The following is a 23,879-nucleotide window of genomic DNA, read 5'->3' as shown; positions in this document are numbered from 1 at the left end:
TTTTTGCTACACAAATATCATTGTCTATGTCTCATCACACATATGTACAAGAAGTTTTCTAGGATAGACACCTAGAAGTGAAGAAGCTGCTTGTCTTTGGGTCTGAGGTGTTCACCTTGGCGAGTTATTGCTAAATTGTTTCTCCAAACTGGTTGCCTCCATTTGCACCCCTACTTACATTTCCCCATCCTCCCCAGCCTTTTGTGCTGGCAGACATAACTTGCCCATCTGATGAGTGTGAAATGTCTCATTGTGACTTTAACATGCATTTCCCTGATTACTAATGGGGCTAAATATATTTTTCACCTACTGACTGGCCACTCAAGTTTCCCTCCTTGTGAGTTGCTGGGAATATACATGCCAATTTTTCAATTGTATTTTTCAGATTAATTTGTCAGTGTTGTTTATATAATCTGGATGCCAATCTTTCATAAATATGTACCACAACGATCTTTTCCCAGCCTTATTTAGAAAATTATTCCTTGATGTCAGGAAGTTATTTTCTTATGATTTACTTTAAACACTTTGACATTTTGCTCTTTGGGGTTAGGTCTTTGACCTTCCTGAAATTTATTTCTGTGCATGATCTAAGGTAGGGCTGCAGTTCTTCTTTTGTGAAGTAAGGGTTCAGATTTGCCCACTTTTAAAACTTAGGTTTGTCATGCTGTTTAAGTATGAGTTCTTTATATATTCAAGATACAAGTCTTTTGACAGATATATGCATTACAAATAGTTTCTTCCAGTTTGTGGTTTGCGTTTCATTTTTTTAACAATGATTTTTTAAAATTTATTTATTTTTTTTTTATTTTTAGATGGAGTTTCGCTCTTTTCGCCCAGGCTGGAGTGCAGTGGCGTGATCTCAGCTCACTGCAACCTCTGCCTCCCAGGTTCAAGCGATTCTCCTGCCTCAGCCTCCCGAGTAGCTGGGATTATAGGTGCCCGCCACCACACCCAACTACTTTTTGTATTTTTAGTAGAGACGGGGTTTCACCACGTTGGCCAGGCTGGTCTTGAACTCCTGACCTCAGGTGATCCACCCACCTTGGCCTCCCAAAGTGCTGGGATTACAGGCGTGAGCCACCACGCCCAGCAACAATGGTTTTGAAGAGCAGAAGGAGAAATGAGGCTGTCTGATCTTGCCCTCTCTCCCCACTTCCTCCTTCCTTCCCTGTTCCTGGCACTAGATTAACTAGGATTAGGGGAACTTGTAGCCAAAAATATATAAAGAACTTCTATAAATCAATAGGGAAAAGATCAAAAAAAGTAATAGAAAAGCAAGCCAATGACTTGAGTAGGCAAATTAGAGAAGTGGAAACCAAAATGTCCAATACACAGGTGAAGAGTCAAGCTTAGCAGCTATTAGGGAAATGCATGTTAAAACAAACTACCAGCCAGGTGCTGTGGCTCATGCCTGTAATCTCAACACTTTGGGAGACTGAGGCGGGTGGATCACGAGGTTAGGAGATTGAGACCATCCTGGCCAACACGGTGAAACCCCATCTCTACTAAAAATACAAAAAAATTAGCTGGGTGTGGTGGCATGCACCTGTAGTCCCAGCTACTCGGGAGGCTGATGCAGGAGAATCGCTTGAACCCAGGAGGCGGAGGTTGCAGTGAGCTGAGATCGTGCCACTGCACTCCAGCCTGGCGACAGAGCAAGACTCTGGCTCAAAATAAATAAAATAAAATAAACTACCATTTCACACACTTCTGACTGAAAACATTGAAGAAGAAGAATAGCAAATGAAGTCCAGAAACTCACACAAGGTTGGTTGAGTGTAAATTGAAACAATAATTTTGGAGAGAAATTTGGCAATCTCTTGTAATATTAAAAGATCTTTGACTCCTAGATATATATCCTAGAGGAGTTCCAGCAAATGTGCACAAAGACATATAAAAGATGCTTACTATTTGTTAATCTGGAAGTAACACAGGGGTCATTAATAGGGGGGTGGAAAAAGAAAGTGTATATCACTAATGAACTAGATCTATATGTAACAGTATTGTATCAGTCAGGTGTGCTGCAATAATGTTGCATGACAAAACACCCTACAATTGACTTATAACAACAGGCATTTAATTCTGGCTAGTGTGTCTGCATCAGCTGGGCTGTATTAGTCTGTTTTCACACTGGTGATAAAGACACACCTGAAACTGGGGAAAAAAAGAGATTTAATTGGTCTTACAGTTCCACAAGGTTGAGGAGGCCTCAGAATCATGGCAGGAGGCTAAAGGCACTTCTTACATGGCAGCAGCAAGAGGAAAATGAAGCAAAAGCAGAAATCCCTGATAAATCCATCAGATCTCTTGAGATGTATTCACTATCATGAGAATAGCATGGGAAAGACTGGCCCCCATGATTCAGTTACCTCCCCCTGGTCCCTCCCACAACGCAGAGGAATTCTGGGAGATACAATTCAAGTTGAGATTTGGGTGGGGACACAGCCAAACCGTATCATGGGGTTTGGCCTATCTAGCCTAGGATTGGCTCGACTTGGCTCGGGTCATTTTGTGATTAGGGTGCTCCTCACATTTCACCTTTTCTGGGCCCAGTAGGCCATCCAGGACATGTGCAAGCCAGCGACACTACAGGCAGCTCTGGGAGCCAGTTTATATACCAACTCCTGATGGTACGTTCAGCCTGCTGCCCAGGAAGGAAGCCAGTGCTGGCAGCTGGAAGGCGCCTGGCGTGTGTGGGAGCACCAAAAGCATGGGGAGATGCACTGCAGCAGCCAGCACAGACCTACAGTCTGTTATCACAGTCTCACTCTCTGTGATAAGGAGGTTAATAAGGTAATAAGGAGGTTACATTGCTGTTTCAATTTGCTTTCCCTGACTAAATTATGTTTAACATCTCTTCATGCTCAAAAGTCTTTTATATGTCTTCTTCTGTGAATTCTTTTGTGTCATTTGCTCATTTATCTACTTGTATGGTTTTTGCCTTGAAGAAAATGTAAATTTTAACTTAGTTAAATGTATAAAGTTTATCTTCATAGCCTCTGGATTTCTTTCTTTCTTCCCCTGAGATAGACTTTCCTATTACATGAAAATTTTAAAAATTCTCCAATTTTTTTTCTAGTACATTTATAGTTTCTTTCCATTTTGTATTTGTTTTGCTGCTGGGACTCTGGACACTGTTCATTGCTCTACTCATCTCTTCCTTATGTATTTGGTTTGCTATGTTTATCATATTCATTTTTTTTTTGAGTCAGTCTCGCTCTGTCGCCCAGGCCAGAATGCAGGAGCACAGTCTCTGCTCACTGTAGCCTCAACCTCCTGGGCTCAAGTATTTCCCTTACCTCGCTTTCCTGAGTAGCTGGGACTAGAGGCTCACACCTCTACACACACCCAGCTAATTTTTGTATCTTTAGTGGAGACAGGGTTTCACTATGACGCCCAGCCTGGTCTCGAACTCCTGGGCTCAAGGGATCCGCCCGCCTTGGCCTCCCAAAGTGCTGGGATTACAGGTGTGAGACACTTTGTCTGGCTGTTTATCATATTCTTAATTCCTGATTGTAAATTTATTCCTGGACTCTTATTTTCTCCCCTTGAGTCGTCTGCATGTTCATGTGCCAGCCCCACTGTTTGCATTTCTGTAGCCTTGCAAATGGTATCTTTATCTTAGACTTTTTAGTGTCTGGGAGTGACAGTGTCCCTCTCAATGCTCTGCTTTTCCAGGAATATCTTGGTTATTTCTTACATGTTTGTTTTTCCCAGACGGCTTTAGAAACAGCATGCCAATTCTAGTATCTGCTTCCTCCCCGCATCCTCCAAAAGCATTTGTGTTTTTACTGAGAAGATGCTACATTTATACATTAAAGACATTTGACAGGAAACACAAAAATACAGATACATAAGCAGGCCCCAGGTATTTTTCATAGTACTTGTTTGTCAGGTCCTGTTTTGCATATAAAAGCACGCAGGGCATTTACCACCTTCTCTTCCGCAAAGTGCATCAGTGTGGTGAGCATGACAGGAACAGAAAAGGGGAAGGAAGCTGAGATCCTGGCAGAATAAAATGTGGCACGGAATTAAATAGTTAATATGTAAATATAATGAAATTAATAGCATTTATCGACCAGTTAAGCACTTTAGTCCATTATCTCAGTTCATATTCACAACTTCTATGAGGCAGGTGCTACTAATACTATCCTGATTCATCAATAAAAATGAAGCTCAGAAAGATTAAGTCACTTTCACTCAACTAATCATCAGTAGAGCTGGAATTTGATCCAGCTGTAGACTCTGCACTCTCAACCTCCAAGCTGAGCTGAGCTGCTAAGTGAAGTTAACTGCTTCTGGGAGTCTGGGTAGAGAGAAAAAAGAGAAATATGTTTGCTGAATCAATTGCTGCCAGCCAAGGGCCAGGCCTTTGCACTTGGTATCACAACTGACTGAAGCTGCAGAATCCGCAGGAATTCAGAGCCTGGGGCTCCTGCTGTGTGGGACACAGAATGGGAAGATGAAGTCACCACCCCAGTGTGTCCCAGGTCTTTGTCAGAGGACGAAATGCTGACATTTCAGGAGGGAGGAATCCTGAGGTTAGGGAGCCAAGGCGGGGGTCTTGTAGGGGTCTGAGAATATCCATCCCAACCATGTCTGCCCACCCTGCTCAGGGAGCCGCCTGCAGGGAGAACACAAAGTTCCAATGGGCTTGGGGCAGTGCCGGAGCTCCCTGCCCCCGGCCTCCTGGGAAGCACCAGCTCGCAGAGGGACCAGCTCCTGCTGGGATCAGTGCCTGCTCTGATACCTGGAAGTCCCTGGCAGCTTGGGGGCTTCCTTCTTGCTGGGGTGTGGTCTCCTGGTCAGAAGGTCCAGTCCTGCTGGAGAAGCCAGCTGAAGGCACTCGGCTCCCCTCAGGGCCTCCCAGGCTCCTTTCCCGAGGGTCTGGGTTGATAACTAAGTTTGGAAATCCCTTGATGGGTTGAGGTTCTAGAGCAGTGGTTTCAATGGGAGGGGTGCTTCCCTAGGGAACATTTCAAAATGGCTGGAGACACTTATAGTTGTCATGGCCAGCAGCAGGGAGAGGGGTTCTGCTAGCATCTGGTGGGTAAAGGGAACGGGTGCTGCTAAGCATCATAGGATGCACAGAACAGTGCCCTCCCTTGCTCCCCCTCCCCCACAAAAAAACCCAAAGAATTATCTAGCCTAAATTGTCAACAGTGTCAGGGCTTGGACATCCTGTCTTCGAGGGCTTCAGTTAGCACCGAAACCCTTGGGAGGTGGTTTAAAATGTGGAGTCTAGAATCCCCTAAACCCATAGGGTGCAGTGTGGGACCCAGGACCTGTACTTTCAAGCACTCCAGATTATTCTATTACAGGTGGACCATACTCCACATTGACAAGTAGCACAGCAGGTTGCACCCGGTGCATAATTCCTGAACTGTGGCCCTGTGTGGGTCTGCCTGTGGCAGAGGCAGCTGGAGAGCTGGCTAAAGCCCCAGCCTCCTTCATCCCTGGAGGTTCTCTTGTAATAGACATGGCTTCCATCCCAGAATTCCATGGGTTGTTTTGTTTGGCTTGAGTGATTTTCTTTTTTCCATTATTTTTAAGTCGACAAAAATTGCATACATGTAGGTATATACCATGTTTGGAAATGTGTACACATTGTGAAACGGCTAAATTGAGCTAATAACAAATGCATTACCTCACTTTTCATTTTGTGAAATCTCCTCTCATCGATTTCCAAGCATACAACACACTGTTGGGCACTTTGTCGCCATGGGCTGCACACCAGGCCTCTTGGACTTATTCCTCTTGTCTAACTGAAATTCTCTATCTTTTGACCAATATTTCCCCAATGAGAGATTCGTATTTAGATTTGCTAACCCAGTATGTGGCCTAAATCCACACAGGACTCTGGTCATCTGCCCTCATCTTCCAGTGCCACAAGTCAAGCAAACCTGTGGTGCCTGCCAGCTGATCTCATTCCCGGAAGCCCAAAGCTTTATCAACAGGTCACTTCCAGCACACAGATAAGGAGATTAGCCACGCCTCTCACTTCACCTCTGGCTCCTCGCTTTTCCAGAATTATCAACTATCCTATTTCTGCTCAAAGCAGCCAAAGTTAACTGCGGGCTGCTCTCTGAGGGCTTCTGCAGGGAGCATGGGCCCTGTGGCCAGCAGGAGCAGCACCTCCCTCCCTCCACTAAGAATCTGTGGCGTCCCTGTTACAGGATAGAATGTGCTAGATCTCTCAGGGATGTTGAGGTACGAAACAGTTCGGGAAGACGGAACCAGAAGACAGTTCGGGAAGCCTGGGATCAGAGTGGAGAACGACAGAGCTCTTCAGCATGGTCCTTTGGTTTCCGAAGCAGTGCCTGGCACCTCATAATGGCTCAATGCTCATCATTCATTGCCACTATGAAATATTCCTGAAGGGCGTTTCCTCCAGGCTGTGGTATTGGCTGGAGAATGATCATGGCTCCCTGCTCAAGCCTATGACTCAAGCCACCGTCTCTGACCTCGGCACCATCCACCCCCAGCGATGTGCAGATTGGACAAGGGCTCGCTGGAGACTTCATCCTGCACGCAGGCGCTGCCCTCTGTTGGCCATACTCTTTGTGGGCAGCTTAACTTAGTTACTTTTACTTTTTTTTCTCAGTGGCTTTGTCCTCTGTCTCAGCGTGGCCTCCAAGGCCACTTCCCACTCTGCCACTTGGTATGGTTCAGGGCTGCCCTGCTCTCAGTCACGGCCCATTTTTAGAGCTCTTTTGCATCGTGTAGGTTCGTGAGTCTGTGTCAGAGGCTGATATTTACTGATGTGCCTCCCACATTGGGCCTGGTGTTGGCGGGGCGGGTGGGGTTTGAAACTGAGAACTCTAACAGAAGTTGGGTACACAGTGACTGCATCCAAACCCCTGCACCAAGAGACTGGACCAACCCTAGCATGGCTTCTGGCAGCCCAAAGCGGCGTCCCTGGGACCACCTGGCCACCCTTTGAGTTCCTGTCTGAAAAAGCTCAAGGCCGTCAAAATCCTTTAGTGTTTGTGCCTATTAACACCTGACAACAGGCCTCCGACCACCCCCTCACTTTCTTAGAGCATTTATGTTAAAAACACTTAGAGTCATACCTCCTTCCCTTGTCCCTTTGAGGTGTACATTCATGTCTGTCCGGGAGTGTCTTTCTCAAGAGCCTGAGAGCCAGTCCTTTGAAATGGCATCATCAGCAAGGATGGGGCCTGTCTCCCAGGCTCTGGGGGAGGACAGAACCTAACTTCCATCACTGCCAGCTGGCACACACAGCTGGCCTGGCCACAATAACACAGACAGCCCTTTGTAGTTTTTCACTCCCATGATTCCTGAGCCCCAGGATGCCCTTTCCCAACTCCTACATTCTCCCATTGAACTGTCCAGTCCCCCTGCACAGATCTGAATGGAGCTCAGCTTCTCCCCTGTCAGTGGTTAATGAATAAGATCTGTTTTCATAGCTTGAACTAAAGTCCAGCTTAGTTTATCTTTGACAGACCCACTTACCCTGCAGGTTCCCGCCTCGGGCGTAGAGGGAAAGCCTCTGAGAGGAACACGGTCCTCACCAAAGGGTGGGAGACCAGATCGTGCCAGGGAGTGGGTGGACATGAGCTCTGGGCCCCTCTCCTCTCTCCCGGAATGGCTGCACAGGAAGGAAGGATGGAAGACGTGAGAAAGGCCACCCTGCCTGGGAAGGAGCTGCCAGCCCTCAGCAGTCCAGAGGCTGCCCAGAGAGCAGGGAGCAGCTCTCCAGGACTCCAGCTCCCAGGCCCAGAGGATGCTGCCCAGGGGGTGCAGTGAGAATTCAGCCACAGCCACACACATCCCGGGAGAGTGTCTAAAGATGCCACCAATCCAACATCACGGAAGGCAAGAACCCAAAGAGCAGAAGCCGAGACGGGGAAGCAGCCATTTCGGATACATGTCCCCCACCCCAATCCTGGGCCAAAGCAGATCTTCAGCATCCTGAACCTGAAGCCCCCACGGTGGGCCTGTGGTGGGCTGGGTGTGGCTCCAGAGGTGAAGCGGCAGGAACTGGCGGAGTGGTTCCCCCAGGCCCAGAGCTGACCCACAGCAACATGGGAAAATGGGCCCAGTAGGTCCCTCCTTGTTTAGTTCCCTTTCATTTTTCCAGGTCCAGCTTCACTGGGTCCACGGGGTCCCCATCCCGAGGTCACTGTGTTTCTCACCCCCTACCTGCCCACTTACTCCCAGCCCACTGCAGTCTGACTTTACTGCCCATCACCAAAGATGCCAGCTGACCTTGACTCCTTGAGGGTAGAGGACAATGGGGGTCTGTGTTACCTCAACCACTCTCTCCTGTTGAACCTCTCATCTTCCTGAGTGACACTCACCTGGTTGTCTTCTGACTGCCTGCAACCTCCCGGCATCCTCTACAGGCCCACCTTCACCCACCCATCCCATGACCTCACACTCCTTGGGGTTCTCTTCTGGGTTTTTCTCACTCTGAACCCCCTGAGCAACCTGCACCCCTCAGGGATCACTGGTTATTTATGCCAATGGCTCCAACTCTGCATCCTGCAGCCTCATCTTCCTCCTGACCATCCACCCCACCCATCCAGCCACTACCAACACTTCCACGGGGTGCCCTGGACACACACGACTCAGCGGGAAACAAAGGAACATCTCAGCTCCCACAGCCACTCTCGGCCCTGCCCCTGCTGCACTCCCCACCACGGGCAGCCTCGGTCTCTATGGGCCACAGCCATGCAGCTCCCCCCTCACTTCTCTGTCCTCACGACTTCCACCAGGGGCGCTAATACAAATGTCAAACCAGCCTGCCATCCACTGTGCAGCTTGTAGAGATAATGCTAGAAATCCACTTGGCCATGTCATGGCCCTGCTTTAAACCCCTTTCACAGCTCCCGTGGCCCTTGGGATCCATCCAAGCTCCTCAGCTGGCTTTCCGCCCTCAGTGCTCTGGTGCCTCCATTGTGCGCCTTCCAGTCCCACCCCACCCTCCTGTCCCTCCAGGGAAGTTCTTTCAGCTCTGCCCTGACTACAGGCTGGGCTGGAGGGCTGGGCTCCCTCTACCCACTTCCCCACTGGCCCTGCAGGGAGACGTGCTGGCAGATCCCAGCGCTAGGCTATTTCATGAGGCAGGCCTTGGAGCCGCTGGCGACCTGCTTCACTGCACAGCCCCAGGAGTCCTGCACTCTGTCCTCTGGGGCCCAGACGAGTGGTGCTCAAAGCTGCACTTGAACAAGTCCTTGGTCTTCCTGCCAGGCCCGGTTCTCCACCGAATCTGGGCAGTCAGCAGGGGGCCGGATTGTCCTCCAGATCTCAGGAAAGTAGTCCTGGGTGTCTGTGTTCATAACTGTAGCTCCCGGAATCCTTCCCTGCTCCCCTCCCAGACCCACCCACCGGAGAAACAAGAATCAGGTGGGCGGGGCAGGGGACCTGCACACAGGCAGAGGCCAGGGCTTTGTCACCAAACAGTAATCTTTTCATCACCATTATTTATTAGATATGAACCAGGTTTTCAGCACAAGTCACACTCAACACCCTCACCCAATAGGAGGGGCGACAGAGGCCCAGAGAGGGAGTGTAGGGGGAGGATGTCAATGGGAGGCCCCAGCCTGAGTCCTGAGCAGCTGGCCAGCCGGGAACTGGCATGTGAGAGGCATCCTATCCTCCTGCTGCTCCAAAGACAGTGCCCGCTGAACAGGACGGCAGGCCACATCAGCAGTCCATACAGAAGCGAGGCTGGCGTTTCTTCCCCTGGAGCACCAGCGAGGACAGGCCCCCAGCTGGGAGCCAGGCGAGGTGGGTGAGCTCTGTGCGAACCACACCGGGAGCTCGGGTAAGCGTGAGGGCAAGGCTGGAGAGGCCCGGGACCCCTGCGTGTTGCTTCCCACTCCTGCCAGGCCGGCATGCCCCCATTCTTCACCATCCCTAGCACAGAGCCCAGGGCCCAGGGGCAGAGGGCAGGGCTGGCCCGTCCCATAGTGCCACTCACATTGCCCCTTCCCCTCTCTCATCCCTGCTCTGGTCACTTAGATGCTGCCATGAGAGGGTCTGAAATCCACCCCCACTGCAGCCCGAGGCCCAAGTCAGAGCCAAACCTGCACTGTGCTCGGACTGACAGGCTGGGGCCGGGGGGAGGGAAGACATCTACTGAGGGAGGTCCAAGTGGGAGGAGGCGGAACAGGATATTCTGAGGAGACACAGCAAAGGGTGCCAACATCTAGGACTGAGGCCATCTGGACCCACATGACTATGTTGCTTTTTGTGTGTGAATGTTTCTCTACTTCAACATTTTCAGAAATTTCACATCTAGATGTGTCAGAAAATTAACAATTCCATGCCAGAGAAAAGGCCTTGCCTATAACCCAATAGAGGCCCCCCAGTTCCCAGCAGGATGGTGGCAGAGCTGCTGACTGGGCACCGACTCCCCAGCCTGGGCTGGAGGGAGCACCCTCTCCATGAGGACACGTGTCCTCAGGATGGGCTGAGTCCTGGCATGTGCCCCATCTGTAAAGGGAAAGGCCCCACCCATACCAGCTCCCCAGCAGCATCTCCTTGGGAAAGAGGCAAACTCCAGAGCAGTGCGGGTACTGGAGCAGGACATCCCCCCGGCCGCTGCTGTGCCCAGGGCTCCCCAGGGCCCAGGCTGGCTGGGAAGACTGGGAAGACTTCCCGGAACCAGGCAGGCCCTGCGGGTCCGGGTCTCTGGGGGCCAGCAGGAGGGAGCTGGTGACCAGACACAGTTGTGTGAGGGAGGGTCCGGACGAAGGGGTTGTCAGGGACAGTGGAGCCACAGTCATTCCAAGAGCACCTGAAAAGCACATCACATGGAAGGGTCCCGGCCTTGCAGTGGAGACTCCGCTGCCCCCAACCCTCCCTGGAAAGCCCCCTCACCCCTGCCCAGATGGTCCTCAGCTTACCCTCTCCCTCCCTCCATCCAGGTTAGGGCCCAGGTTAGGGTCGTGCCTTGGGGTGAAGCGCTGTGAGGATGGGGGAGGGGGGTGCTGGGAGCGTGGTTCCCATTTCATCCCTGGCGGCCAACACGGGCCAGGCAGGAAGGGAGTCGATGTTCAGTCCCCTCCCCGCCTTTTTTTTTCGTGAAATAAATAGATGCCTGAATCCCAACAAGAACTCTAACCACGGCCTTGTCTTTCCCCTCTTCCCCACCCACACCCCTCGCCCACACGGTACCTGCCCCACCCCTTGTCCACACAGTACCTGGGTCGGGGGCAGCAGGTCACTCCCACAGGAAGCGCACGTACCAGATGGTCTCATTCTTCAGCTGGGGCCCGAACAGGGGGTTTAGCTGCGCCAGGATGGCGATGAGCCAGCTGCCAGGGACAGCAAAGCATGGTGAGCCTGGCACAGAAGGGTCCTCCCACACCCACAGGGGAGGCCTTGGTCATATTATTTTGGATGCCACCAACCCAGCAGATGGCGGGGCCTGTGTTCCCAGGGTGAAGAAGGGCCCAGGGAACCATCCACATTCCAGCAGGCACATGGGGCTGGTATGGCACTTCTGGGTTTGGTTTTGGTTTCATTTGATGTTCGGTAGATCTGCAGGATCCCCGAGTTGGGGCTGAGCCTGGGGTTAGGGAAGAGGGGAAGCAGCCTCAGGGGCGCTTTGGGAGCAACTCCCAGCTGTGCCCTCAGACATCTCTGTCCAGGCTCCCCAGGCTCCATGCACCAGGGAGCGAATAGGGCGGGCCTGGCGGGCAGCACGTTAGAATCACCTCTTCTTAGGAGAGAGAAGGAACTACCCCAAGACATGAGTTGCTGACGGGTCAGAGGCCTCCTGCTCAGGCTGCTGCCAGGCCACCTCTGTTCTTCAGGCCCGAAAACCCTCAGGGACCTGCCCCACCTGTCATCACTGCTGGGTGTCTGGGTGGCTGTCTGGCCCCATCATTCATAACAAAGCTCCAACTTCATTTGCCACAGTAGTTAGTAGGTCCCCATGCTCTGCCAGTGCCTGACCTGGAAGGGCCCCCCACGACCACATCCACACTGCTTTGTCTGCTTCTGCAGGAAGGATCGATATTTTCCCTCTTTGAATCCCTCACAGTAGGTGGGAGGACCTAATGCCCAGGAAGCCATCAGAAATTGTTATCTCCTTTACATCAGCGTTCTCTCCGAGTTTATGTTTTGTAAATATAATTTCTAGGCATAACATTTTCTTAGAATGGCCCCACCTTTCTACCTGTATGCATCCAATTTGCAGTGTGTTTTCTGTTTCCCGTATGTTGATTCGGTTGGTATTTGGGATTACCCCACATCTTGTGTAGACCCCGTGTCCCCCACCCTCCCAGCCACCAAACCCAATCCCCTCTGAGTCCCTGCCATGGGCAGATGAGGATCTTTTGTCAAGCCTTGAAGGACCTAGAAATAGCATTACAGAAAGGGCCTCAGAGATGCTCTGTCCAGGAAGAATTTAAAAAAAAAAAAGTGTGTTTAAGTTAACCATGTGTTAAGAGTCATTTATTTCTAACAAGTTTAGTTTTTGTCAGTAGGAGGGCTTATACATTTCTGGGTGCAGTGGCGTGTGCCTGTAATCCTAGCTACTCAGGAGGCTGAGATGGAAGGATCGCTTAAGCCAAGGAGTTCAAGCACAGCCTTAGCAACATGGCAAGACCCTGTCCCTACAGAAAATTTAAAAATCAGCCAGGCGTGGTGGCACATGCCTGTGGTCAAAGCTAGGCTGAGGTGGGAGGATGGCTTGAGCCCAGAAGGTTGAGGCTGCAGTGAGCTATGATCCCACCACTGCACTCTAGCCTGGGCAACAGAGTAAGACCCTGTCAATTAACTAATTAGTTAGCAGCCAGGTGCAGTGGTGTGCACCTGTCAGCCCAGCTCCTTGGGGAGGCTGAGGCAGAAGGATCATTTGAGCCCAGGAGTTTGAGACCATACTGGCCTGGTCTCAAGACCAGGGGTCTTGACAAGACCCCATTTCAACCAATCAATCAATAAAACATAAGGTAAATTAAGAGAATTGGTTAATAGGAATAAAGAATCCATGACCTAATCAGATAAAACAAATTTAACTATGATAACATCAAATCTGAAATCAATCAAGTACATTTTTTGAAAGCGGGTTTTGTCCTATGTATTTTGAAAAATTTGGCAACCCTGGAAAATATTCCAGTTGCTTTCAAAAGAATCTGTTACCTCTTAAAGAATGAGCATCTCATCACTTTACCTGTCCTGTTTTGATTGTTCTGAATTAAGAACACCCAACGATGCCAAACTTAACCCATAAAAATAATGTACAAGACATAGGAAGACCGGAAACCCAACAGCCTTAATGCAGCTTGATTAACCATGAGACAGGCCTCCCCACAAACTAGAACTTGAACTTATCTCTTGGTTGGCAGCCAGGATCATCTAAACATGGAGCAATGTAACAGCAGGACTGGGATGGATGCGGGGGCAGGGTCTTTTTCTTTTTCCTTTTAAAAAATTGTTTTAATAAAGAGGGATTGCCTATTGTGAATGGCAGTTTTAGCAAGAGACCAAACAATGGATACTCACACTGTCCAGGTATTCGAGTCCCTTGGAATGTTCTTCGATATCCCCAGGGTACCTATCCCAAGTTTGATGACTTACTCTCACCTAGTGGTTCTTTTTTTAGAGTCAGATTCTCGCTCTGTTGCCCAGGCTGGAGTGCAGTGGTGTGATCTCGGCTCACGGCAACCTCCGTCTCCCGGGTTCAAGCGATTCTCCTGCCTCAGCCTCCTGGATAGCTGGGACTACAGGCACGCACCACCAGGCCTGGCTAATTTTTGTATTTTTAGTAGAGACGGAGTTTCACTATGTTGGCCAGACTGGTCTCGAACTCCTGACCTCGTGATCCGCCTGCCTCAGCCTCCCAAAGTGCTGGGATTACAGGCGTGAGCCGCCACGCCCGGCCTCTCACCTAGTGGTTCTAAGATGGCTGCATTCCAGTCACCTGGGGGCATTCATGAACAACAGGAATTCCCAAGTGCAGATCTCAAGAGTTGTAACTTCACGGGTGTAGGGCGCAGCCTGAAAACTGTGTTTGAACAATCACTCCAGGTGACCCAGTCAGGCACAGACAGCACTGAGGTGGCCTGCCTCCTTCCTTGCCCAGGTGAGAAAACTACAGCCCATGGGGGCCAGAACACTGGGGGCAGAGCCAGATCCAGAGCCCAGGGTTCATGACTTCTGGCCCACTGCTCTCTTTCCCATTCCACACCACCTCCACTCCTGTTGTTTCATAGGTTCAGCCTTTCAAGAGGCATTTACTACCAGGACAGAAGGAAGAGCAGGCTAGGGTGAGGAGGAAAGGAGAGAGGACAAAGGAACTGGCTGATTTTGAGCTGGGGAGAGTAGTACTTACAAGAGGTAACAGCAGACGGCAGTGGCGACCAGCATGGTGATGATCACCCTGTAGCAGAAGAGGACACGGGTCAGGACAGATGCAGCCAGCACCTCACAAGGCCTGGCCAGGACCAGAGCAAGAAGAGCTCCTGGTGTGAGCTCTTTCCCATTGGCCTTCCTGATGCCTCCTAGACACAGGAGGCTGAGTTCCACTCAGGGCAAGAATAGCAAGGCCAGAAAATAAAAACTGCAAGTGCCACCTCACAGAGAGGCCAACCTTGACCACATCCAAGTTGCCTTAAGAATCCTTCCCTTCATTTCCCTTCTCTACCACCCAGTATTTCTCCATCTTAATGCAGATGTGTTGCGGAAAGGCACTGCACAGAGCTGCGTTTGTGGCAACCCACCAGGGAGTGGTCTGTGGAATTCAAAATTCATGGAGCAAGGGGAAGGAAAACAATAGGCTAGAAGACAGGGCAAGAAGCAGGCAGACTGTGAGCCACTTCTGAGGCCCAGTGAGTTGTTACAAAGAGAACAGGGACTAGCCACCTTGAGTGTACTCAAAGAAGACCAGAGACAGAAGCTTCAAGTGCAGCAAGAGAAATTTCAGTCAAACTGAAGCAAGAACTCACCAAGATTAGCAGGAGACACAAGGCATGAAAATGGTTTACAAAGTGAAGCTGTGGGATCCCAAACCCTGCGTGTCTTTAAGAACAAAGGCAGCACTCACATGTCCAAACGGCCTTTGGGCAAAGCTAACTCTAATCCAAACCAGGCCCTTGATCTTTGATCTAAAGCACTGCAAGCTGGTGCTGGAGACAGGAGCACTCGATCCCTTTTTCAACATTACTAAGCAGGTTGTGCCAGTCCTGGCTGGGCACTGGGTAGACAATGGTGAACTGGACAAACTCCAGCCTCTGGGAACATGCAGTCAAGGGAAGGGTGCTTTGTAACTGAAGATAATATGAAGCAGAAACTGGTGAATGGCGTAGCAATCTGCTAGAGGACCTTCGAAAAATAACGCCAGCTAAACTTATCCCATACCTACAAAGTACCATGCACTGGTAGGTGTTTTAAATGCGTTACCGCAGGTCATCGTCACAGCAGCCTTTTAAGGCAGGAGTCGACATTATCTCCATTTTACCCACGAAGAAACTGAGACTTGATATTGGCTCTAGGTCACACAGCTAGCAAGGAGTGGAGAAACTGCGTCAGTGCCCACCCGTGCCCTTTACTGGCTGCAGGAGAGGTGACAGCCATCTCCAATGTCACTCTCCTTTTTACCTTCTGTATATGCCCTCTCGCCCCACCTCCTGCCTGTTCCCGGCTGTCAGAGACCCAGGTGCAGAGAGACCTCAGAGGTGGCGTTCGGGGTCCTGGCGTCCCTCCTACGGACGCTCGCTGCAGGGCAGGAAGCCGCCGCCCCGGGGCGGTGGGGCGAGCCCGGCCAGGGGGTCGGGGTGGAGAGGTCTGCAGGGCCTGCGCGCCTTCCTTACCCGCGGTTGGGTCCCTTCGGCACGAACCAGGGCCCGGCGATGCCGATGAGGCCCCAGAACGTGGTGAAGATGATGACCGGGAGGGCAAATGAGTGCGCCGTCATGGCCGGGCGCAGGATGCTCAAGCGGGATGCAGGGCCGAGCGCGGGCGCTGCAGATGCGCGGGTCACTGGCCGGGCAGCGCGCTGAGCATGCGCAACAGGAGTGGAGCACCCGAAGCTATCAGCCGGGCAGGGCCGGGCCGCGCACGCGCACCTCCTGACCCAGCCCGCCGCGCTGTCACTCAGGACCTGCCTAGGAGCCCACTCGCTGATTGGCTGAGCAGGGCCGCGGACAGAGAGAAACGCCGAGGTCGAGGGGGCGCGGCCGCCCGGGTTCGGCGATGGGGTTATAGGATCTGCGTTCGCCCCGCGCCCGCACAGCCAACGTCGCGCCGCATTCTTATTTCCGAAGACCCCTGGAGCTTGGGGTCCCACCCCAGCGGTCTTTCGGGGCGTCCTCTGCCCGTCACGCGCCGCGCCGGCTCGGCCCGAAGCGCCCTGCGGACTCGCAGCCTGGGCCGCCCCAACCTGACGGCCCCGCGGGGGTCGGACGCGGGAGGAAAGGCCTCGCTTTCAGAGACGCAGCGGGAGGGCGATCCCCGCCGTCCCTCTGGCCGGGTCCTCAGCACGCATTCTCCTCACTCCCAGGACTAGCGGAGCGGCGGGCGCGGACCGGGGCCTGGGGTCGGAGGCGGCGCAGCCAGAAAGGCGCCAGCGGCGCTGAGACGTTTGGGGGAAGGCGGGGGCTTCGCGACTCGGTGGCTGGAAGCGGAATGAGGTTGGACCGGCCGGGCCAGCGTTCAGAGACCCGGCGGCTGGCGTCCTCGCGGACATCCATCTGCAGCGAACCCGGCAGAGGCTTTGGGATTAGATCCCTGACTCCTTCCGTCAGTAGCTACAGTTTGTTTAAATATAAAATGGGATGGCCGTTCTTACAAGGTTGCTGGAGGATTAAATGAATAGGCATGTGGAAAGCACCTAGCATAATAAGGCTCGGTAGTTTCTTCCATCAGGGCTGGAAGAGACCTCGGAGCCTGCTTTCCTCCTTGGGCGTTTGGATCTCACATATCCCTTCTTCTCTGGCGATCAAAAATCCCCATCTTCTGTAGAGATCCCTTTTACAGATCAGTGGCCTCCAGGCGGTATCTCTAGCAACAAGTGCTACCCCAAGCAGCCGGCCATACATATTCCCTGGCTTCATGACATAGGGAGGCGCAGTCGCCACGTGATACAGAAGGGAAATGTGCCTATCCTTGCACTGACCCCGTCAGCGATGTGTGCTCCTGGCTGTTTTCCGAAAGCAAGAACCAGTCACATCCGCCCTTCTCCGTTCCCTAGTTGAAACTTCCCTATCCATCCTTTCAACATTCATGCAAGTTGGAGGTGGGCATGGGGTGACACCAAACTGTTAGGTATAAAATACCATCCTAGCCTTCGAGGGGTTTCTAAAGTAGTTGAGGAGTGATATATTCTGGTAAAACCATAATGTTGGCCAGCACAGTTCTAAGAGCCCTGTGATCAAAGTAGCCAAATGCCCATTATGAGAATTCAGAGGGTGAAGAAATCCAGGAAGACTCCCTAGAGGAGGTGAGATTTTAGCTGGATTGTAAACAATGGTTATTTTTCTCATCCAGAGTGTGTGCATTGTTGAGAACACTGGCCTAGGATAAGGGTGCACTTGGCATCCAGGAGATAAAGAGGATGTCCATGCAGGCCTTCGAAAAATTACCACGAGGGCTGAGCGCGGTGGCTCACGCCTGTAATCCCAGCACTTTGAGAGGCCAAGGCGGGCGGATCACGAGGTCAGAAGATCGAGACTATCCTGGCGAACACGGTGAAATCCCGTCTCTACTAAAAATACAAAAAAATTACCTGAGCGTGGTGGCGGGCACCTGTGGTCCTAGCTACTCTGGAGGCTGAAAGGAAAATGGCGTTAACCCGGGAGGCGGAGCTTGCAGTGAGCCGAGATCGTGCCACTGCACTCCAGCCTGGGGGACGGTGAGACTCCATCTCAAAAAAAAAAAAAAAAAAAAAAATCACCACCAAAGTTCCGTAGCTCAAAAAAGATGGACTTTTTGAATTTTGTTCCGGAAAAAAAACATACTCTGTATAAAATGACAGCTGTAAAGTGAAATGTATTTCCTTCTTTGCCTCTGCTCCTTTGTCTTGGCTTTGGCCAGAACCAAAAACATTGCTGAGTCTGCGCAGCCACTCCTATTAGCAGCCTGCAGCTCTTACTCTTCTCCTTTAGTGTCTGATGTTTCATTTCTGTCCTAATTTGCATGTGACTGCATGTGTCATTTGTTTGGCAGCTTTGTGATAGTCTGAGGTCCATGAAGGGATTAAAACCAGGAACTGGCTCCTTTTCGAACCACTAAAGCCTCATCTGGGCCCACAAGCCCTGGCTGTTCCCTGGAGCGTGACTGGAAGATGTGAGCAGCTTTGTACTGGAGCCCCATTTCCACGGGTAGACTGTTCACCTGATCAAACAGCTCCCCAGAGTTCCACAGTACCACATATTTATTTTCTAGAACTTTGTTTTTAGCTGAAAGGGATCTTAGAGGCTAAAGCAATCCTATCACTTTACAGGTGATAAAACTGAGGCCCAGAGAAGTGAAGTAACTTGCCTAGGCCCACACAGCTCATCAGTAAAGGAGCCAGAACACATGGCCGAGGCTTCTCCTTCCTAATCCGGTGTCTCCTCCACACTCCCAGCTCACCCCTAGGGTTTGTGCCCAGGCTGAGGACACTATTTTCAGAGGCACTAATGTGAGGCAAAGGGCATGTTATCAGACACAGCCCCGCCTACCCCGGTCCCCTAAGGTGGAGCTCTGCATTCCGCTGGCTTCACGGTTCCCCTCTGCCCTGGCGGCTTCTGGTTGGTATTGGCGCCACTGACTGCTCTGCCACGGCTCCTCAGTGAGTGCTTTGGGTGTGACTGACAAGTTTCCATGACATCTCCCAGAGAGTGGGGTCCTGATGTTGGTGACATCTATATTATTCATCTTTTCATAAATTTGGGGCTGATGAATTCCTAGAAAGGGTAGAAGCAGAAGGAGCCACTGAAAGAGGCTCTTTAAAACTTCCCTGAATCTCCCCCAGTGCGAATGAACAGGAGCCCCAGGACACTTGAAGGCTCTAGGAAATCACACCTCGGAGCCACAGACGCATCCGAATGCTCTCTGCAGACAGGGCATGTGTCGGAGGTGAGGACAACAGCTCCAGATGTCTCTGTCTTTGCAAATAAGGCCTGTGACATTTAATGATGTGACCACCTACCTTCCACCCATTGTTCTGGTGGCCATGAGTAGAAGGAATTGTACCAGGATGTGATAAGAAGGAATGAGGAGCTGGGAGTCTTGCTGGGTGAGGACCTTGGCCCCTTGCTTGCTTGCCATCTAATAGGGGCACTCCTGGCCTGTGGGGTCAGAGAGAACTAGACCCAGAGCATGGTTGTCTCTGTGACTAGTTGAGCCTGTTTCTCCTTCAAGGGCCCCGCAGTGGGAAAACATATTATGACAATTGCACTGTTTTATCAGCCCTTGGCACTCCTGAAGTTGCCCTGAAATAAACATTCCTACCTGCATGCCAGGCCCTGCCTGTTTCTGGAGCTCTCTTAGGTTTACAACCTATCCCCACTGTCCCAAATTGATAGGGTGAGCCCAGGGCATTAAATGGGTGGTACAAGTCAGGCTTCAGGACTGACATGGATCTGTGTGCACTCAGTGTGGGTTAAGGGGTGCTCGGCTGTCTTTCTCCCTATGGTGCACGCTGCTGCCAAACCAGAGATCACTTGTTTGTAGACTTGAAAGGGAACATGAGTTTTGGGTGAAGAATTCCCAGCCCCCAAGAGAGGCCAAAAAGCTACCACTCAGCCAGGTAAGTCTTGATGGAACATCTCTTGCACAAAGATCACCATGTTCATTGGGCCTTTAGTGACTCCTGGGCTCTGATCAACCCACGAATCAGTATCTCCTCAGCACTTCTGTGGCTTGGATTCAGGTTTTGTATTTCTGTTTCCTGCCTTTATGATAGGAGTTTGGGTAACCTGTGAGAAGCACAGCCACAGTGTAAACCTCTTGAGACAAGCTACACTGAGGGGACAATCAGGGTGAGGGCAATCCGGCGCCGTGGCTGTGTCAGCTCACGTGTGCTCTTTCAGGAGGACATGTCTCACAGCCACAGATCCTCAGCTCTTGACATGCTCGATCTCACAAGCCCTTTTCTGAAACCTCCATCATGTCCTTTCTGATTCTCTACAGGCAGAAAGAAAATAAAGTATGCATTTTATGATACAACTCAGCTTGGAGGGATGAAGTGGAAGGTCCTCACTGCACCTCATGGCAGGCTGCTGATGGCAGATATTTAACCCGGCTCACTGAACTGGGCAGTCAGGGAAGGGTCGGCTCCTGCTCTGTCCAGCTCTCTTCATAAGGGACTCTGTGACACTTTTTATAAAAATGACTTTGATTTCTGCATAAGAAGGCTTCCAAGCTTGCTGTCTAGCAGTGGCTGCTGCAGGGAATTATTCAGATGGCAGCAAAAGAGCCCTGACCAGGACATTCCCTTCACATGTGTTGGAATGAGAGCAGGAAAAGCGCTGGTCAGAAGCCCCTCCCCAGTGCTCTGGGACTTCAGTGTTCTCTGACCAACCAGGCCGCTCCTCTGAGCTGGGATGCTGACCCACACTTGGCCCCGGCTGTGGCATCCACAGTACACTGCCCTTAGCTGTCATCTTGCTGGGGCTGGGGGCTGAGGGCTGAGCAGGTCATACTGAACAAAAGGAGTGTGTCCCCATCACTAGGGTAACATCTGAGTTCTCTTCCACAGCATTTGGTAACAAAGTCAGAAAGGAGACTGAAGATGATTCTGGAGGCAACTGGGAACCCCCCAGAATGATTCTACAGGCTTCTGGGAAGCTGAAAAACCCCAAGGCCAGACTGGCCTCTGAGAATGCCCGAGTCTTTTCGATTCCACTGGAAAAGCCATCCATCTGTGCCAAGTGTGTGGAGAGCTTCAAGAGCCATACAGCCCTGGCCACACGTGAGCACAGCCACGTGGGGGAGTGGTCCTGAAAGTGTCCTGGTGTGGCAAAGGCTTTCCACTAAGTGGACCTCAGATGGCACAGGAAGACCCTCCTGGGGATGTGGGAGGACACTGCCTAGTGGGTGAGGGGCCGCTCTTTCAGGTGTGCACACTAAACACAGAGACAGCCTCTCCTGGCTTCCAAGAAGCCTGTGCATGGCCCAGGACCATGAAACACTTGCAAACTGTCACTACCCAGAGGCCCTGTGCCTGTCTGGAGTGTGCCCAGTGTGTCTGCGCCCCACAGCTTGTCCTGGCCCGCCAGCAGAGCTGTAACACTGCAGGGCCCTTCTGTTGTTGTGAGTGCCAGGGCCCTTGCTGGCTGCCTGAGCAAGGCAAAAGGTTCAAAACAGGACGTCTCTGGGCAGCTATTCCCAGGTGCAGAGGGGAGCAGCGGCCACACGGGTGCCAGTGTGGCAGGAACTGCAGTCAGAGGCAGCATCTCAAGAGCCCTGGGAACAGGGGCCGGCCACGTGAAGCCCACGAGTGTCGCTGGCACGGGAAAGGGACACGAGGATCACACTGACCCAAGAGAAGGCCCACAGTGAGGAGGCCCCACCGAAGCATCCCCAGCAACAGGGGCTGAGGCATCGGAGGCAGCCCGCCCACTCGGAAAGGCCTGCTGACTGCACTCCGGATGTCAAGAGCACGCTTGGGAAAAAGAAAGGCAGGAGTGCAGCACCTTCTAGAGCCTCAGCTCGCTTCTCTCCTTCTAGCTCCAGCCGGAGTGATGGAAGAGGCTGCGCTGGGAGCTGCCTCCCTGGGAGCCTACCCTGCCCAGCCTGAGAGTGGAGGCTACCGGCATCGCGCTTCCCCTAGTGAAATCCATCTGTCCTGAAGGGAACCCTGCGAAGGGGTCAAGGAGACCCTGTTCACCCCCACCACGGGGTCAGGTCTTCACCGCAGGGAGGCCGCACGGATTCCCAGTCGCAAACCCAAACCCTTGCTGCCTGTGCCTCTGCTTCCATGGTTGTTTCAATGTCTTTTTTAAAAATCACATACACTCGAGTAAGACTGAGTCTCCTCACCAAAGAGACCTGGCTGCATCCCCAGTCTCTGAAACCTTTGCTCCAGTCCCGTGGGAGCGCGCCGTCCTGAGGACGTGCAGCCACAAGGGCTCACCAGAGGGATCTCAGGAGCTAGGCCTCAAGGAGCATTGTTGAGTGACAGGTCTGATGCAGCAGCTTTTACTACTGGTGGAAATCGATGTTTTTTCCTTGAGAGTCTACCTTTCTAATTTAGTAAACCAAATTAGATCATGTATGTGAAAGCACTTTGTAGACCATGCAGTACTCCCGAAAAGGCAGCCAAGCCCTTCATTATAACTCACCAAACAGCCAACTCTCATCTCTACCTTCTAACTGGCAAAAATGATTGAGCTCACTTTGAAGGACTAGAGAGGAAAGAAACTGAAAGACAAAAATCAGGTGAATACACAGGCACTTCCCCTGCCCACCTCTGTTCCTGGCCCTGTCCCCTCTTGAGCGAGGGCAGAGCTTGTTCTGTCAGCTTCTCTGAGCTCCTGGTCCTCACTTAGGGACACACAAGACAGAGATGTGTTGAAATAGACTCTGCTTTATTCAGGTAGCAAAAGGTTAGGAATCAAACATGGTTTTTAAAAGCTCCTTTCGTCTTTGAAAATGGAGGAGAGAACCTCCCTGGGCCAGTCACAGTTAGTGTACCTGGCTACGCAGACACCTGTATGAGGGACCTGCCCCTCCACGCTGTTCTGATAGGTACTTAGCACCCTAGAAACTCACCACTGCAGGAGAGAGAAGCAAGGGTCTGGAGCGCGGTCACATACTCTAAGGTACCTTCCAGGACAGGGGGCTGGGCTCCCTCACTCCCACCTGGAGTCACTATGGCTATTGGGATCAAACTACCAGTTACATACTGGTTACTTGGAATGTCAGACGCGGTGGGCATCAGTCATCAGGGGGAGGGAGGGGAAATGCCAGGACACGTACATACGGATGCTGTCAAGAATACAGGCAAGGAGGAGGGTGGCGACAAGCGCTAGGACTCCAGCCAAAGCAGGAGTGCATGCTCCTTCCACTCCCAGAGTCCTGTGGTTTTTCTTCTTGTGAGGCATAAACAGGAAGCCTCTCCAACAAGGGGGTCTCCAGGCACTAGGGGCCGAAACCCAGCCAGCCTCTCCAAACAAAGCAAAGGGGCCAGCCTGGGCCAGGGGCCTCTGAGAAGGATGCTCACTGTGTTTCCACGGGGGTCCTGAATGAGGAAGTTCAGGAATGAGACGGCAGTCATCTTCTTCCTTCTTGGCCACTGGCTGACAAAGGGGAACGGAGCAGGCCTGCGCCCCTCGAGAAATCGGGCAGTGCAAATTCTATGACAAACAGCATTCTCAGTGGCCCCGCTGCAAGGGGACCCCCTTTCCCACCACCTAAGGAAGGCACTGGATGGTGTCCTCGGAGCACGCTGATGCTGACGTGGAGAGGGCGAGATGCTTCCCCTGGCTTCCACCTCAGCTCCAGAACTGCTCCCACAGAGACCCACTCACGGCTGCTCACAGGATGGCCTCCTGCTCTGAGGGATTCTTCAAGGATGAAGAGGCCGCGGGAAGCGTGTGCGCTGGAACGGCACCTTGATGTGGAATCCCTGTGGGTAGGGCAGAGGCTACAGCCCCACCTAAAAAAGCCTTTCTCCCTCCCCTCCACCAGTTCACATCGCCTCACAGTGCCTGACCTGGGCAAGTTCCTGAACGTCCATGGAGACGGTGATGGGGAGAAGGAGGCCTGTGCACGTCTTAGCCACGCGGATAGTAACACCTCCCAGAGCTCCCGTACCACAGGCCTGTGGGGTCCCTCTGACCGCCAGACCCACAGGGCTGGGAGACATTTCCACAGGTCAAAGGCAGAAAGCAAGAAAGGAATTCCTGACTAGAACTGAAAATGATAGGAAAGAAACAGTGCTAAGGCTAAGTGCTGGGGTGGGGATGAAAGGGCAT

At 51.9% G+C, this 23,879-nt stretch overlaps 3 protein-coding genes across 11 annotated transcripts in view; all 3 read right to left on the bottom strand.

Moving 5' to 3' along the window:
* Positions 1-9,432: 9,432 nt before the first annotated feature.
* LOC116814508 (uncharacterized) lies at positions 9,433-10,757 on the bottom strand. Its single transcript, XM_032762130.2, is given in 2 exon segments — positions 9,433-10,523; positions 10,526-10,757. Coding segments are annotated over 2 exon segments (324 nt in total). The 3' UTR covers positions 9,433-10,431.
* A 420-nt stretch (positions 10,758-11,177) lies between these two features.
* Positions 11,178-16,990, bottom strand: LOC116814509 (V-type proton ATPase subunit e 2). Its single transcript, XM_032762131.2, has 3 exons — positions 15,789-16,990; positions 14,312-14,359; positions 11,178-11,288 (listed from the first exon to the last, which is right to left on the bottom strand). Exons 1-3 carry the CDS (start codon positions 15,890-15,892, stop codon positions 11,195-11,197), a joined length of 246 nt encoding a protein of 81 aa, XP_032618022.1. The 5' UTR covers positions 15,893-16,990; the 3' UTR covers positions 11,178-11,194.
* Positions 16,991-22,478: 5,488 nt separating this feature from the next.
* Positions 22,479-23,879, bottom strand: part of ZNF862 (zinc finger protein 862) — a 28,930-nt gene continuing 27,529 nt past the window's right edge. For 6 of the 9 annotated variants that reach the window (XR_009209808.1, XR_009209806.1, XR_009209796.1 and 3 more), the window contains one exon: positions 22,479-23,817. The gene's annotated coding sequence lies outside the window, so the exon portion shown is untranslated. The remainder of the gene's footprint in view (positions 23,818-23,879) is intronic. The other 3 variants (XR_009209802.1, XR_009209803.1, XR_009209798.1) reach the window with 2 other exon arrangements.

This window comes from Hylobates moloch, unplaced genomic scaffold (genome assembly GCF_009828535.3).
Source record: "Hylobates moloch isolate HMO894 unplaced genomic scaffold, HMol_V3 SCAFFOLD_1, whole genome shotgun sequence".
NCBI lineage: Eukaryota > Metazoa > Chordata > Mammalia > Primates > Hylobatidae > Hylobates > Hylobates moloch.
The sequence above is the reverse complement of the archived record's forward strand: the minus strand, read 5'-3'. Positions and strand labels throughout refer to the sequence as shown.